This window comes from Rana temporaria, chromosome 12 (genome assembly GCF_905171775.1).
Source record: "Rana temporaria chromosome 12, aRanTem1.1, whole genome shotgun sequence".
Classification (NCBI taxonomy): Eukaryota; Metazoa; Chordata; class Amphibia; order Anura; family Ranidae; genus Rana; species Rana temporaria.
Window position 1 is genome coordinate 129851922 of NC_053500.1, and position 18040 is coordinate 129869961.

Consider the following 18040-nt stretch of genomic DNA (forward strand, 5'->3'; position numbering starts at 1 on the left):
CGTCCGAGGAACTTGACGGGCGAAACACATCGTTTTGCTCGTCGAGTTCCTTGTGAAGCCGCCGAGGATCTCGGCGAGCCAAATTTTCCCATTCCCGTCGAGGAAAAAGAAGACATGGTTTCTTTTTGGCCCGACGAGATCCTCGACAGGTTCCTCGTCAAAGTGTACACACGACCGGTTTCCTCGGCAAAAAAAAAAAACCCAGCAAGCTTCTTGCTGTTTTTTGCCCGGAAACTCGGTCGTGTGTACGAGGCCTAAGAGTTCCTGCAAGAAAAGAGAGCTCTTTAGGGTTGATGATCGCACTGGAGTGACTCAAGGAGTGGTAGGTCAATGGGTAGATGATTGCAGGGGGCAGGTTGGAAGAGTTCCCTTCCGATGATTTCTGCCCAAATTAATAGGAAGGTGGTGGAGAGACCTTTTTTGGGGGGCTTTCGGCTGCTACCCCTAGCTACGGTCTTGAGGTAGTTTTTGCGTGTACTAGTAAAGGTAGTTGTAGTAAGGAGCGCTCCATATCCAATGAAAGGCAAGTTGGAAGGTGAATTTGTAGTCCTTTATTAAAAAAAAAACAAGATTCTTTTTTTTTTTCTTGCATGTGATTGGATATTTTTAGAAAATGTATGCTTCGCCTCATTTACTAAACTCTGGAGCAAGGGCCCCTCCAGAGTGCAACTGCACTTACACAAGGGCACAGTCTATTTGCCTTTTAGTGAATCAACCCCACAGCCTCAAAGGAATCATTTGCTGAGAGAAATATGCAGCGTAGTAAATCCTCCTTAACCGCTTGCCGACCGCGCCATGTAGATATACGTCGGCAGAATGGCACGGCTGCGCAAAGCAACGTTTATATACGTTGCTTTGAATTTTGCGCTGTGCGAGCACACAGGCGCCCTTGCCGCGAGCTCCGTGACCGCGGGACCCATGGACTCGATGTCCGTCTGTCTCTCTCCTTGCTGATCGTGAGACACTAAGAGACAAAGCAGACAAAAAAGTTTTAATTATTAATAGTTTCTAAAATAGAAGTAAATAAAATAAAAAATCAGCAGGAAAATATTACTTAAACGGAGAAGGAGAATAATGAGTTAACAAAAGCTGATTAGAGTGAATTAATGGTTAATAAGAGGTTAAACAAAGGACCAATTTAATAAGAACCAAAAAAAAAACTTTTATTTTTTACTTGACAAGGTTGCTTTAAACTGACATAATTTACAGATTGAAGTTCATCCCTTTGATCTGTAAATGAACTGAAAGATGCAATGTTTCTTTTTATCTCACATTCAGTACCAAGCAATGTTGTTGATAAACCTTGCCAGTTGTGTTTTTTTTGACTGCTGTGAGCAGGGGACTGCTCTGTACTTGTTACATGAATCTCGAAAATGCTGGATTAAGATCGTGGGGGGTTTGAACCGAGATCACAATCTTTTAACCATTAATCGTGCCGTTCTGATGCATGGTTTTTTTTTATTGCAATTTTCCCAGTTTATGTTCTGCTTGATCTGCCATTAATCTCAAACCAAGCTGTATGATTTCCTTATCTTTACTGATGATACTTTTCCCTTTTGTGCATTACAGCAAACAGGCTTGTATGAATATAAAGTCTACGGTGGTCTGGCTGACTGTCCTGCAGACCTGTGTGCAGATGTCTACATGGACCTGGACTACAGAAAGCAATGGGACACAAATGTGAAAGGTTTGTACAATGCTGGCGTGGGAGACCACAGTCAGAGATGAGAATATTGTTAGGCGCTTTACCAATATTACAGAAAATCTCAGGACAGGATCCATAAAATTGGGCTAAAATTAAAATGCCATATTGGTCAAAAGACTAAAGCTGTATTCACACGATCGGTTTGTCCGATGAAAACAGACCTGATTCATAGAATCAGTTACGCATAGATTTGGCCTAGATACGAGTGGCGTTAGTCTCCTACGCCGTCGTATCTTAGGGTGCATATTTACGCTGGCCGCTAGGGGCGCTTCCGTAGATTTACGCATAGAATATGCAAATGAGCTAGATACGCCGATTCAGAAACGTACGTCCGCCCGGCTTTTTTCGGTGTAAAGTTACCCCTGCTATATGAGGCGTAGCCAATGTTAACTATGGACATCGGGACAGCGTCGATGTTTGCGTAAGTCATACGCGAATAGGGCTGTGCGTAAGTTACGTTCACGTTGAAAGCATTCACTATTTGCGACGTGATTTCGAGTATGCGCACTGGTATACGTTCACGGACGACGCTGTTCGTTAGGAGCGTGAATTACGTGGGGTCAAGGCTCATTATAATACAACACGCCAACTGCCTGGACAATTTGAATTAGGCGGGCTTACGCCGGTCCATTTACACTACGCCGCCGTAGCTTAGGACGCAAGTTCGCTATGAATACGGTACCTGCCTCACAAAGTTACGGCGGCGTAGTGTATCTGAGATACGCTACGCCCGCCTAAAGATAAGCAATTCTATCTGAATCTGGCCCTCATTGTCTAAGGTAACTAACCCATGCATCAATGACCACTGATCACCAAGAGTTAAACGTTTAACAATATTCTCGTTCTGTGGTCCAACAATTTTTTTTTTTTCAAGGACTAGCATAACTTACAACAATAATAGCAAAAAAATCAGGAACAGATACATGTGTATTGTATGAAAAAATACAACGTGAGAACATATAAATGTCATTAATTTCATGTCCTTGACGGTTCAGTATAAGTGCCGGATGCGTATCATTTCTGTATTGATGTTGTTACAAAGCAAACGGCTTGCTGCTGCCACCTGGTGGTACTGTTTTCTACCAAGACTAGGTAAAAGGCAATTTATCGTCTTAGAAATTCACGGAAATAAGATATAAAAACATTTATTCTTATGTATTAATGTTTTGAAAGAACCTTGGATTTATGTGTTATTATATTTATATATGTGGTGTCAGCCATATTTTTTCATCACGTACACTTTCTACTTTGCTACACCGTGTCCGTGCATTGCTACTCTTTCTAACAATGCTAAGTCCTTGAGCCTGCAAACAATGTACTCCAGTGAGGATGATAATTTATCTCGGCCGTTGTTCAGAGAGAATGAGGTGTAACTGTTTATGGTCAATCCATAAACTTCAACATTAAATACAATACTAAACATAGGACAACAGAAATGTTACGTCACACCTTGGAAGACCTATTAGCGCTGGAAGTGGCTGTGTTTTTTGTATTTCTACAATACTATACATATTGAACACATATATGGGAAAAAAATACAAAATGAGAGAGATCTGCAAGTACAGTTGCTCCAGAGGTTTGTAAATGAGGTGAAGCTTCACTTTGTAAAATATCTATAAAACAATTACTGCAGTGCACAATAAACTAAACTAAAGATAAGAAATAAATGCAAGGTGCTCCATCAATACAATGGATTACTCAATTTCTGCAGCAATGCAATGTAGAAGAATAAATTAATGCCTGCAATAAAGTGCTGTGTTATCACACACACCATAAATTAGTACACCCCTTTTGAAAAGTACGATTTTAACCTTCCTGGCGGTATGATTATTTCAGATTTTAGGCGCTGAAAGCGGTACCATTATTTTGTAAGGAAATTTGGTGTTTTACATTGTAGGCCTGTAATCCTTATGAATAACTCACTTAAAGCGGATGTTCCGCCAAAAAAAAATATTAAAAGCCAGCAGCTACAAATACTGCAGCTGCTGACTTTTAATATTAGGACATTGACCTGTCCAGGAGTCCAGCGCCGTCCGCAGCAGATGACGAGCGATCGCTCGTCACCCTGCTACTCCCCCCTCCATCCACGCTGAGGGAACCATGAAGTGAAGCGCTGTGGCTTCACTGCCCGGTTCCCTACGGCGCATGCGCGAGTCGCGCCGCGCCCGCCGATTGGCTCCCGCTGTGTGCTGGGAGCCGAGTGTTCCCAGCACACAACGGGGGGGGGGCGACGGGATGTGACGCAATGCCCGTCTTTTGCCCGTGAATGCCGGGCCGGAAGTGGGTGCAAATACCTGTCTTTAGACACCGGAGGGGGGAGGGTTCCGATCAGCGGGACTTCACTTTAGGGTGGAGAACCGCTTTAAATCTGTCCAAACAAGAGTCTAGTAGGCATCCCGGGTATGAAAAAGTTTGAAAAATAATATAATAAATAATTATAACCAATAATAGTATAATTATAATAAAAATTATTCAATAATGTAATCAACTCAAAATCACTGAAATTTGCTCAGTTATGTGCATAATTGTCGCTGTCATTACTTTTATTTTTTTAGGACGAATTTCCCCACAAATCCCTATCGCTCAATTCTGCAAGTGATTATAATTTATTATCGCTGTTTTCTAGCTGCTCTAAAACCACTTTTGACATAAAGGGACACTTTTGGTTGCTATGGACAATCTACAGTTTGCAGGCAGAAAGAACAGTTTTTTATTATACAAAAGTACATGCAGGACACTGGGCAGACCACTAGGGACAAGGGGGGTGTGTATTTTTTTACATACATTACTGTAATCTGTAAGATTACAGTATACTGTGTTTAATGTGTTTATTTACTTTTTTGAATTTGGTGCCGTTCTCCGCCCCCGTGCGTCGTAACGTCGCAGGGAACAGAGATCGGCGTCACACAGGGACACTGTGTGAATCGAGCGAGGACGCCGCTCGCTCACACAGCTGGGAGGCATCGCAGGATCCAGGGACAAGGTAAGTAACTCTGTCTGTGGATGCTGCGAGGCGAGCTCGAGTCTGGCTCGGGGATACCGCTTTTGGTACAGAAATCTTACCCCGAGCCAGACTCGGGAATACCACCAGGGGGGTTAATAAAAGTCCTAATGAAAAAGAAAAAAAAAAACAATGAACACAAGAACAATTTCCCAAATTTTGACAAAACTGATTTTTATAGAACATTTGTTTGGCTCATTACATGAAAGTAATGTTAATACTAAAACTTAGATTACAAAATCTTAATTTTTTTTTAAATTGGTTGATGCAAAAATGAATACATCCCACAACAAAAACTATCACTTCCAGTATTTTGTATGGACTATCTAATTTAAGCCTGAAATGATACCAATACTTGACATATAAAACTAATATGGGTCCCTCTAACGATCTTATCAAATTATGCATCTGTAATAACAACACTCTCAGTGGCCTGAGCCAGTCTAGGGCTCAAACGAGATTTCAACACCCCCTCCCCCAGCAGGAATATTAAGACATTGTGTACAATAGACATATAGATAATATTATTATGCCACAATACAATTCGTAAATCATAGGTAAACTACATAAAAACCTTAAACTGATAAAATTACAAAATTGATAATAAACAATTGTTCTAAGCCTGGGCCAAAATTATCATTATCTAATAATTAATGATGAAACAGTTAAGATCTATGTCTACATTTAACTCCTTAAGATTCAAAGTCTCTAAATCATAAACATAATGATTCATTGTGTTTATTTTTTTTAAACATCTTTTCTCATATTAGTTCCCCTCCTTTCTCTATTTTGTCAATCCCATAGACGGTTAATCCCCTTGGATCTCTATGATGGCATAGTCTAAAATGATTGGACGCATGAAGGGAGATTTATTAAAACTGGAGCACTCAGAATATGGTGCAGCTGTGCATGGTAGCCAATCAGGATGAGGTTATCCACCAGGCCCAACAGGCAGACATCCACAGCCAGTGGGACCCAAGTCAACACAAATGCATTAATGATGGATATTACATCCTTCCAGAACTCAACAATAGGGGAACAGGTCCAAAACATATGAGTTTGGCCACATCTCCAGCACTCTGGGGAATGAGATGTATTAATCTTATGAAGTCTAGAAGGAGTATAATAATCTCTGTGCATTATTTTTAATTGGATCATTCTATCATGCAAGGAAACAAATGTCCGGAATGGGAGGTCCCAGACATCCCAGTCATCGTTGTCTAATTGTTGAACATCCCCATGCCACGGGCCCTGAAGGAGTCTTGATGGGACATGTATTATTTTTCAGTGACTGAAACAAACTGTGTTTAAATTACAACCGACTTTCTTTTTTTGCAGCTCTTCAAGAAGAGGAATCTGGAGAAGACAAAGTGATCTATTGGGAAGTAAAATATCCGTTCCCTTTATCTAATCGGGATGTATCCTTTTTTTTCTTTTTCAATACATTTTTATTGAGTTACAATAAAACAGGTTTCAAGATACAATTGCTAAACAAAGAATCACAATACAAAGTAAATTATTTATACAAATCATTTATACGAAGATCAGTTTAATGTATTTAAATTAGAAATAGATTAGTATATAACTACTTGTCAAATAGATAGAAATCATAGCATGGGAAAGGTGTTAAAGCAGGGTTTGCCGAATTTGCTTGGAATCTAGGAGTCAGCTAAAAACGTTAGGAGCCAGAAAATGCGCCCCGTCCCGACGAACTCGCGGGCAGAAGTGACCGCATACGTGAGTAGCGCCCGCATATGTAAACGGTATTCAAACCACACATGTGAGGAATCGCCGCTATTGGTAGAGCGAGAGCAATAATTCTAGCCCTAGACCTCCTCTGTAACTCAAAACGTGCAAGCTCTAGAATTTTTTTAAACACCACCTATGGAGATTTTAAAGGGTAAAAGTTTGTCGCCATTCCACGAGCTGACACAATTTTGAAGCGTGACACGTGGGGTATCAATTTACTCGGCGTAACATTATCTTTCACAATATAAAAAAAAATGGGGATAACTTTACTGTTGTCTTATTTTTTAATTAAAAAAAGTGTATTTTTTCCCCAAGAAAGTGCGCTTGTAAGACCGCTGCGCAAATACGGTGTGACAAAGTATTGCAGAGACCGCCATTTTATTCTAGGGTGTTAGAATAAAAAATATATATAATGTTTGGGGGTTCTAATTAGAGGGAAGGAGATGGCAGTGAAAAAACACATTAGAATTGCTGGTTTACTTGTCATGCCAAGGGCCACCACAAGATGGCGCCACATCACAGAAGGAAGCTTAGGCCTGCAGAAGGCCACGGCCTCAATTACCGTCCGGCACGGGCCCGCTGCGATCGCGCGGCGGGGGCGCACGGAGACACAGGATCCTGTGTCTCCGTGCGCCCCGCCATCGCGTCGGACGATAATTGAGGCCGTGGCTTTGCTGGCCTTCTGTAGGCCTAAGCTTACCCGGCGCCAGGTCGCTATTTCTTGTCGCAATTGCGACCGTGCACCTGGATTTTGTCGAATCCTGTGTTAAAGCATTGTAAACAAAGTATTGAATATAACAATAACGTCAATTTTATTAAATAACTAGATAAGAAATAAAAAGAAAATATAAAAAGGAAAAAAACACTATAATAATAAAAAAAAGAGAGAGAGGTTAAGGAATAGAAAGGAAAAGAAAGAAGGGGAAAGATAAATGAAAGAAAAAGATGTATCCTTTTATTTATGTTAGAACAGTGTTATTTATATACCCCTGCAAGAAGTAATAGGATCTAAAGTATATTTAAAGCGGAGTTCTAGTCCTCTTTGTGTTTATTAGAAATTGGCAGCTACAAAAAGTGGAGCTGCTGACTTTTTTATAATCAGACCCTCACCTGTCCCAGGATCCAGCGATGTGGCCGCCTTTACCCCTGGTCCTCTCCCTCTTCTCTACCCCGTTCCCGGCATTACAAGTGTGGGCACCTGGTTGTGACAGCTTGCGGCTACAAAACTAGGTGCGCACTGCGCATACGCAAATCGTGCTGAGCCTCCCCAATGGTCGGGAAATCTTATGGGACCTGTGATGGGAGGAGGGAGAGGAGAAATTCCGCTCAGATCGCCTAGGTGACCCGAGCAGAAGTGGGATATGAGAACCTGTCAAATCTAGGTACCCGCTCCTCCCCTAAAAAAATGACATGCCAAATGTGGCATATGAGGTGGGGATAAGAGCTTAAAGGGGTTGTAAAGGAATTTTTTTTCCCCCTAAATAGCTTCCTTTACCTTAGTGCAGTCCTCCTTCACTTACCTCATCCTTCCATTTTGCTTTTAAATGTCCTTATTTCTTCTGAGAAATCCTCACTTCCTGTTCTTCTGTCTGTAACTACACACAGTAATGGGAGGCTTTCTCCCTGGTGTGGAGAAAGCCTCTTGAGGGGGGAGGGGGCAAGCAGGAGTGTCAGGACGCCCACTTAACACACAGCTCCTTTCTCTATCTGCAAAGTAGAGCCCAGGTCCTTATATATTAATTGTATGTAATTTTTTTTTTTTAAGTTTATCTAACCCCAAGATCAAAAATTGTATATATGACAGTCTACCAGTAGATGTGGTTGCTGCATTAGGTTTTTTTTATCTTCAGACTTTTTTTTCTGTATTTTCACTTGGTGATCCTGTCAATAAAGCTGGCCATACATGGGTCATTGTTTTTCGTTCAACCAGCGGGTTGAAAAAAAAAAAAACTGACCTGATTCCCCAATTCACCTTGAATCCTCCTGCTGTTGTTGTCGTCTCAAAGAGGTGAGACCTCCCCGCCTTCAGAACTCACAGCTCACATTATCGTTGTGCTGCTTCTCCTATCACTGTCCAGTCACAGACTGGGGCAGCTCCAGGATGACCTAGGCTCAGAGGAAGTACTGTATTTATCGGGGTATTGCGTGCTCCGGCGTATAGCGCGCACCCCTAAAGTGGACCCGCATTCCTGTGGAAAAAAGATTTTTGTACTTACAGTTTTGGTGTCTTGCGCGGCGTCCATCGGCGGCCTCGTCGGGTCCGGCGTCCGTCTTCAGCTTCGGGTGTCCTCTTCGTCGGGTCCGGCGTCCTTCTGCGGCGTCCTCCTCGCTCGTTTCCCGCTTTCCCGCGCTGAGTTTGAATACTGCGCCGGCATATACCGAGCGCAGCACACTCGTGTATAGTGGGCAGGCTCGGCTACTCTCGCGCTCACGTCCTGGACGTGAGCGCGAGAGGAGCCGAGCCTGCCCGACTATACACGAATGTACTGCGCTCGGTATATGCCGGCACAGTATTCAAATTCGGCGCGGGTATCGGCGTATATCGCGCACCCACGTTTTTGCCCTGATTTTCAGGGCAAAAAAGTGTGCGGTATACGCCGATAAATACGGTAGATTAAAGGTTGCTGGCCATCAGACTGAGAACATCTAGCAGCAGAGAAATGTCAAAAATGAACTCTCTGGATTGATGGTGAATATTGAAGCAAAAGCTTTTTTTTTTGTTTTTTTGTTTTTCTTGATTTAAAGTATCTTGATATTTTTGGCTAGAGCTCTGCTGTAAGAATTGCATTTACAACTATCTTCCTTAATCAGTAAGTGTAGTATGTTTATGTCCGGGAAAGGCAAGAGCTAGACATCGGTGAGAGGAAGATCTTTGTAATCCTAGCAAAAAGTGTATCTGCTCCCCGTTGGCCAGAGAAGTCCGGCATTATTAGAGTCAATGGTTACAAGCAAAGCCTTGCTATAGAGAGCGATGGAAAAAATGGCTGCAAAAGTAAGTGTTGGTGGGTCAGGATAGTCGAGTGTAAATTTAAAATTGTAACTGTCATATTGCATAGAGAAAATAAGATGGTAGTGACAGAGGGCCAGATTCTCATAGATACCGCGTTGGCGTAGTGTAAGCCATTTACACTACGCCACCGCAACTTACTGGAGCAAGTGCCGTATTCTCCAAGCACTTGCTCCGTAATTTGCGGCGGCGTAGTGTAAATGGCCCGGCGTATGGCCGCGTAATTCAAAGGGGGCGGCTTGTATTCAAATTAAGCGCGACCCCGTGCCGATCGAACTGCGCATGCACCGGGCGGAAAAAGTGCCCAGTGCGCATGCTCCAGCTCACGACGGAAAACGTCAATGATGCCGACGTGAGCGTCATTGACGTAAAGTCGTATTCGTGAACGATTTAGTAAAACGACGTAACCGATGGAAAAAGACGACGCTGACCCGACGCCATACTTAACATGGCATACGGCGGACTGGCGTAAGGTTACCCCTTATATAGCAGGGGTAACCTTACGCTTACGGAAACGACGTTAACGACGACTAAGCGACGCAAATTCGTCCGGGAATCGGCGTATCAGGCTCATTTGCATAGTCAAATGAGAACTTAATGTAAACGCCACCTAGCGGCCAGCGTCGAATTACATCTAAGATCCGACGGTGTAAGTGACTTACACCTGTCGGATCTTGGCCGTATCTATGCGAAAATTATTCTAGGAATCACTCGCATAGATACCCGGGGCCAAAAACAGAGATACGACGGTGTTTCCTGAGATACACCGTCGTAACTCTTTTGAGAATCTGGGCCATAGTGTTTCTCTTAGGCCGCGTACACATCATCAGTTCAAAAACCAATCGGGTCAGAACGCAGTGACGTAAAACACACGACGTGCTGAAAAAAAACAAAGTTCAATGCTTTCAAGCATGCGTCGACTTGATTCTGAGCATGCGTGGGTTTTGAACCAATGCTTTTGTGTACTAACCATCGGGCAGCGGTCCATCGGTTCGATTTTAAAGCAAGTTCTAACATTTTTGACCGAAGGACAACGGACCGATGGGCCATACACACGGTCGGTTTGGACCGATGAAACTGGACTTCAGTCCGTTTTCATCGGTTTGGACCGACCGTGTGTACGCGGCCTTAGGGTCTCCGCTGGTAGGCTCTCCCCACCAGTCTTCCTTGCTCTGCTTTCTTACGCGATAATATTTCACCTAGATGAGAAACCCCTAGTAACCTCTTGAGGAACCCTGGTTGAGAAAACCAGACTTAGAGCTTACCAGGTCTGAGGACTCTTTGCATCGCTGTGTGATATCACTGGGTGACTGACTGGCCAACTGCCAAGGTCCAACACTGTCACATAAGCGTAAGAAGAGTAAGTCACAGAACTCCTAGGCATGAAAGTATTCAGTAGCTAAATGGTGTGGCGGAGGACTAAAGGGGAGGTTCAAGAGGAACTTCAATCCCCTGTCCCACCCCCACTTTTCTATGCTGCTTTCTTTTATACCTGTTACATGCTTACTTGCCCAGAAAATCCAGCATTGTCCTGCTACAATGTGCAATTTGCGTAATTAAACTCAATGTGATTAGGATCATTAGTGATTGCAAACCTGTAAAAAAAAAAAATATATATATATATATATATATATATATATATATATATATATAATCTATATCTTCTTACTCATTCGTGCCCTTGTCAACCTTGATTTCAATATGATCAATTTATGCCAACCATTTTATCCCTGCCTGCTACAAAATGTTGCGTCAAACGGGGAATCTTTATAATGCATTCATTAGCTTTCAGCTTCATCATTCCACACTAATGTAGAATTGTTTTAATCTGCCAACTCTATTGATTTTATTATGAGATAATACAACATTTAGGGGTGAGCAAATTGCATAAACATTGCAGTGGAAAAAATTACGAGACACTGCTAAAATGAAAAATGCTCTAGGACTCAGAGTTAGGCCCCATTTACACTTTGGCATGCTGGAAACATGCACAGAAATGCGCAAAAAAAAAACGCTTCAAAATGCACATCACACTTGTGGTGCCATTGATTGCTAAAAACGGGGTAAAAAAAAGGCGGGGACTCAAGTAGTTAAAGCGGAGTTCCACCCAAAAGAGGAACTTCCGCTTTAAGCACTCCACGCCTTCTTACATGCCACATTTGGCATGTTTTTTTTTGGGGGGGGGGGGGGGGTCTTAGGTGTGGGACTTCCTGTCTCACTTCCTCCTTCTGCCTAGGTGACTCCTCCTCTCCACCCTCTAGGCGATCTCCTGGGACACGGGACAGGTCCCAGGAGATCGCATGTCCACTCGGAGTGCGCAGCGCAACTTGCACATGCATAGTGCATGCCCGGCTGTAAAGCCGAAAGCTGTCACGGCCAGGTGCCCAGAGTGGCAATGGAGGCTCTGGCGGAGAGGAGGGGGAGAGGAGCCGCATCGCTGGACCATGGAACAGGTAAGTGTCTGTTTATAAAAAGTCAGCAGCTACACTTTTTCTAGCTGCTGACTTTTAATAAACCTAAAAAGCCTGGAACGCTTTAAAATGTAAACCTGTAAATCCACAAATGGCGCCTCCTCGGTTTGTACATGCGATAAAGTGAATAGGATACATTGAATTGGAATGTATGTATTTAATTAATATTTCTACATTTTTTTTTTTTTGCAGTTTTTATGTATTTTGACAATCCTGGTGGAATGATCCCTTTATGGCTTATTAACTGGGCAGCCAAGGTAAGAGTCTGCATACTTTTGTTCATAATGTGTCTAGTCTTTTGAGGCCTATTCTGCTGAAGAGGAAAAACAATGGAGGTGGTGTTTAATCTGATTACAGCATAAATAACTGTAACCTTCAATAACGTTGTGTTAACAAGTGGTTATTTGAGTTACTGTTGCCTTTCTATCATCTCAAACCAGTCTGCCCATTCTTTCACACAACTGCCACTCACTGGGTATTTTATTTTTTTGACCATTCTCTGTAAACCCTGTGTGTGAAAATCCCAGTAGATCAGCAGTTTTTTAAATACTCAGACCAGCCCGTCTGGCACCAATAACCAAGACATGTTCAAAGTCACTTAAATTCCTTTTCTTCCCCATTCTGATGCTCGGTTTGAACTTCCGCAAATCATCTTCATCACATCTAGATGCCTAAATGCATTGAGTTGCTGCCATGTAATTAGCTGATTAGCAATTTGTGTTACCAAGCAATTGAATAGGTGGCCGGTGAGTGTATGGTAATATTTTTTTTTCATGCCTAATGACATCTGAGCAAAATGGGCAGAGAGGGATAACATTGGTGGAGGACAGGTACTAGTATTCAGAATGTAAACACCAATTGATGCAGGAATTGGCAGTGGTGGCAGGTGAACACCCATTAATGGAATGCACTACCAACCACCATCCGACTGGAGTCGGACCACTTGGCCTTCAGGAGAAAGATTAAAACCCATCTCTTCTGGGGTCAAGGGGTTCCTTACCCATGAAATGGATGCAGCGCCCAGAGGCAATTCAGTTTGCATGTGTTGCGCTTTACAAGTTTCTCACTCACTCACTCATTAAGCGAACAAAATCAAAATTACAAGTGGCCGTTGGGAAGACCAATATCCCATGCATCAGAGCGCAGACAGAGATGACGGGTCTTCTCCAGCCCTAGCATCCCAATAGCTAAAAATGATTGCTGCACTTTGGAAACACACGCCTACTACGTGAGGTGCTTGTAGATGAGCCATCTAGTGTTTTAGGGTTAAATCCAAATATGAACTTTAATACCTTAATATAGTCCTGAAAGCTACGATACTATTTGCCTGTTACAGTGGTAGGGCTATAATGGTAACCTAACCAAAGGGTTATCCCATGCTCAGCTGTCATATAGAGCCTTATGCCATGTACACACGGTCGGAATCTCCGACAACAAATGTTCGATGTGAGCTTTTGGTCGGATATTCGGACCGTGTGTGGGCTTCATCGGACATTTGCTGTCTGAATTTTCGACAAGAAAAATTTGAGAGCTGGTTCTCAATTTTTCCGACAGCAAAAGTTCTTGTCGTAAATTCCGATCGTCTGTATGCAATTCGGAAGCACAAAAATCCTACGCATGCTCGGAATCAATTTGACGCATGCATGCTCTGAATCATTGAATTTAATTTTTCTTGGCTCGTCGTAGTGTTGTACGTCACCGCTTTCTTTACGTTCAGAATTTTCGACAACATTTGTGTGACCGTGTGTATGCAAGACAAGTTTGAGACAAAATTCCGTCGGTAAAAAATGCACGGTTTTGTTGTCGGAAATTCCGTTAGAGTATACGCGGCATTAGAACATAAAACCCAAACTGTCTTCTCCGCTCCTCCCAAGACCTCCTACTCTCAAGCTCCCTCGTCTCCTCCCATGCTCGTCTCCAGGATTTCTCCAGAGCCTCTCCCATTCTCTGGAACTCACTACCTCAACCTTTCCGGCTATCCTCTACTCTTGCTATCTTCAAGCGATCCCTGAAAACTCATCTCTTCAGGGAAGCCTATCACCCCTCCAACTAACCTTTTACCACTTTCATCAGTTCATTCCCCACAGTTACAACCTTTTGTACCACCTGCCACATCCTATTAGATTGTAAGCTCTTCTGAGCAGAGCCCTCTTAATCCTCTTGTATTTTATTGTATTATAACTGTATTGTCTCCGTTTTATATTGTAAAGTGCTGTGTAAACTGTAGGCGCTATATAAATCCTGTATAATAAGAATAAGTCATACACCATCATTTTCCTTAATCCTACCTTCCTTCAGGTGCCATATACAACATGGGTGGTGCCATATTCTAGAAATATATAATGGGGGTGGGCAATAACTTTATAAATACTTTAAAACCTTCATATTTAAAAAAAAAGCTATATCTATTTTTCTACTTGTATGACTCAATTATGGCAAACAGTTTTTTTCAAAACACCAGGTGCATTTTCTTAGCTCTTTTACAAAGAGGGAAATGGCACATATTTTGTATTGCTGGCCCTTTAAACAATGTTGTTATTATTATATTCATTTTTTTTTTTTTGCCTAAACCTATTTCCTCCCAGGCCTCCCCAAAGTATGGGGCCGAAAAAGCAGTTGCGTATTAATTTTATTACCATGCCCTAAGACGCCAATTAGACAATTCACTGCACTGATGTCACTTCTCCTGCATCCTGCTTCTCCGCAGTCAAGATAAGGGATTGACGTAAGGAGACAAAGGCATTGTATAAGATCTGATTAGCGGAGTCCCTGGTTTTGGAGAAGGGTGTGTGTTCAGGAGGAGCGATTCTGGAAATACAAACATCTTTTTATATGTAGCTCGAAATCCCAAAGGACTTTAATTGTTCCAGGGATTGTTTAATCTCCTTATGATATCTACTTACATTTCAAGGTATTTTTAAGGGTCATGGGAGGAAACGACATGTACATAAATAAAGATTTTTTTTTGTGTGTGCAAAAATGTGTTAAAATTAATGTTTTAAAGACGTGACACTTGTTGCGTCAGTTTTTTTTATTTTCTTGAATTTTGTGTGTGTGTGTGTATATATATATATATATATATATATATATATATATATATATATATATATATATATATATATATATATATATATATATATATATATATATATATATACACACCCATGAATCCCTGCCAAAAAAAAAAAATGCAATGATTCGGTTTAGCTGGTCATCTGATCCAGTGGCACCTGCTAGTCAACAGTGTCTAGCTTGCTGACTGGACAGCAAAAAACTGCAGTCCATTACTAGTCCCACAAGCACTTAATTGTACCCTTGCAGCGTTTTTTCCACTTTTGCAATCAATATTTCCAATATATCCCACTATATGTTATGTGTTCCCATTTATACATAAGGCCTCGTACACACCATCGGACATGTCCGCTCGGAGAAATCCCCACGGACAGACAGCGCGGTGACGTTGCCACGTCACCAAACCAGGAAGTAAAATACTTCCACGCATGCGTCGAATCCATTCGACGCATGCGGGAGATATCTGTCTGCTGGTTAGGTGTACTAACCAGCGGACATGTCCGCCGGACAGCTTTCCAGCGGACATGTTTCTTAGCATGCTAAGAAACCTTTGTCCGCTGGAAATCTGTCCGCTAGCCTGTACACACGATCGGATCTGTTCACGTACCAGTGTCAGCGGACATGTCTGGTCGTGTGTACGGGGCCTCATGCCTAAAAAAAATAAAATAAAAAATAGTATCTTTTATATATTTCTCGGTAGGAAGTTTCATAGCTGATTGGATGTTTTTTTGAACAATATTAGACTTTTGCCTTGTACACACGATCGGTTTTCCCGGCGGTAAAAAGTCTGCCGGGAAAACCGAGAACCTGCTCGGTAGCCTTTTCCCCCTACACACGGCCAGTTTGAGAGCTTTGGTTGGGAAACTCAGCCGTGTATATGCTCCACCGCAGGCTTTCCCCATAGAAAAACTGTCAGCTTAAAAAAACGCCAGGAATCCCGGCTGGCTGGCTGGCACGGCTGGCTTTCCCGGCCAAATGCTGTCATGGCAGTTTTCCCCAGCGGAAAAACCAGTCGTTTGTACGAGGCACGAGCCTGTCCCAAGTCTGTTCTCTTTGACCTACAATGCAAGAAGCCCAGCCTCTACACCTTTAACACTTTAGTAGGTGAGACAGTGTTAAAAATCTAGTTACAATTAATAATGAAGATCTGCCTGCGCAGTATAGAAAAGTACATTTTGGCAAACACTGCTGCCCAGCCCCCTCATCAACTATCTAGGTTTTTTTTTTTTTTTCTTGCTGAAGGGTTCAGATGAGAACATCTTATACTCGAGTCAATACGTTTTCCCAGTTTTTTGGTGGGAAAATTAGGTCCTCGACTTATACTCGTGTTGGATTATACTGGAGTATATACGGTACATAGTTTTTTTAAACATTACAAAAATAAATATACAACATTAAAAAAGGTCTTAATTAATGGGTAACTCCAGTTTCGTGAAAAAATAAAATGATATACCGGTAGCATATTCAAATTGATACACAGCCTATTTAATTTAATGTTATTTTAAATGGTCTTTTCAATCTGCAGCCACTATAATCTTCTGTAACATTCAATGCAATGTGGCAACATGTACACTGCTGGTGTATGGAACACCCGCATAAATTTTAGTTTCTCGTTTCTGTGATTGGCTCACTCCCTGAAATAGGAATTTCAGATAGTCCCAAGGATTAAATACATTTAAAGGAATGCAGACCCTGCATCTTTTCTCTTTAGAACACTGAAGTGCACCAGCTGATTTATTATTTTCACATTACATTTTATTATTATTTTTTTTATTCCAGAGTGGAGTTCCAAACTTCTTGAAGGACATGCAGAAGGCCTGTAAAGGATATAAACATCATAATAATTCATAAGTGAACCGGTGCTTTGCCTGCATAGAGCAAAGGCTCACCTAATGGCCTGACCTGGACCATCTCCCCTCCACCCCCTTTTTACCCCCAAACAAAATCCACATACATTACTGGAAATTTGTTTGATTAAGAAAAAATGTCATCCTGATCTTTCAAATTTTCTCTTCACTGTGACTGAAAGCAAAATCAATAGCACATTCTTAAAACAAAAAAATGTGAATTAATTTCTTGTAGTGTATGGATAGCTTTAGTCAATGAGTGAGTTTACTCGAGGACTCTCTTCCTGCCACCCATGTGACAGCACTTGGGTATGACAATTGTCTGGTCAGGCATCCAGTATATGATGTGTGGACCACCTGGACAGGTGAACCAACAAATAGGATGTTGGTGGATATCAAAACGACGAATGAGATGGAAGTCTATCTCGGTGATCTTATTCCGCAAGGGTAGGCATTGGTTGAAGTCTTGGGGCTGCTACTTGTCTGATATAACAGGCATAATTTCAGAAGGAGTACCTTGAGTGGGTATTAAAGAGTGCCCGGTAACAGTAGATCCTCTATCGATAGTTTAACTTAGAATTTTATTGAAGATGACAAAAGACTTACAGCTGAGGCCAACGCATTTCAAGCGCACATCCTCCCCCTTCTTCAGGGCTTGTCAGCAAATGAATAAACATTAAATATCAGATACATATGGAAACAGTGATCTGTAGAAAACATCTGTATGGATACATCTAAATTAGGGCTGGGGATATTAAAGATTAATTCCTTGATTAATCTTTAATTTTTATGATCGATCAAAATTCTTTTGATCGATCAAAATTCTTGACGTCACCGGACAGCCTGGACAGTGAGACTTACCCTGCTGGATGCAAGCAAACTGCACCCATTGGATTGAGGTACCTTTGCATCTGTGGAGCAGGAGGATGCATCAGACTCCATCAGGGGAAGGGGGCAAAAATAACCATCGTTTTCCTGTCCTGAGCAGTTTTGTGCAGACAATTCTTTGTGTATCGACAACATCTGTTCCGTGCGAAAGACTGTTCAGTTCTTCAGGGTATATTGTCAATAAAATGCGATCGTGTCTGGCTAAAGTGATGCCTACTTGCCCACTATAAAGTGACTGACACTCAATATACTAGATACGTTTTATAAAGTAAAGTAGGGCCGAAACAACTAATCGATTAA

The 18040-nt window shown here is 42.0% G+C and overlaps 1 protein-coding gene across 1 annotated transcript in view; it reads left to right on the top strand.

The window, feature by feature from the left end:
• LOC120918846 (phosphatidylcholine transfer protein) overlaps positions 1-17646 on the top strand; it is a 29597-nt gene extending 11951 nt beyond the window's left edge. The window contains exons 2-6 of the mRNA XM_040330688.1: positions 1570-1687; positions 6045-6124; positions 9276-9447; positions 12126-12190; positions 16785-17646. Coding sequence (XP_040186622.1) covers positions 1570-1687; positions 6045-6124; positions 9276-9447; positions 12126-12190; positions 16785-16856 — 507 coding nt within the window. The 3' untranslated portion in view covers positions 16857-17646. The remainder of the gene's footprint in view (positions 1-1569; positions 1688-6044; positions 6125-9275; positions 9448-12125; positions 12191-16784) is intronic.
• The last annotated feature ends 394 nt before the right edge of the window (positions 17647-18040 follow it).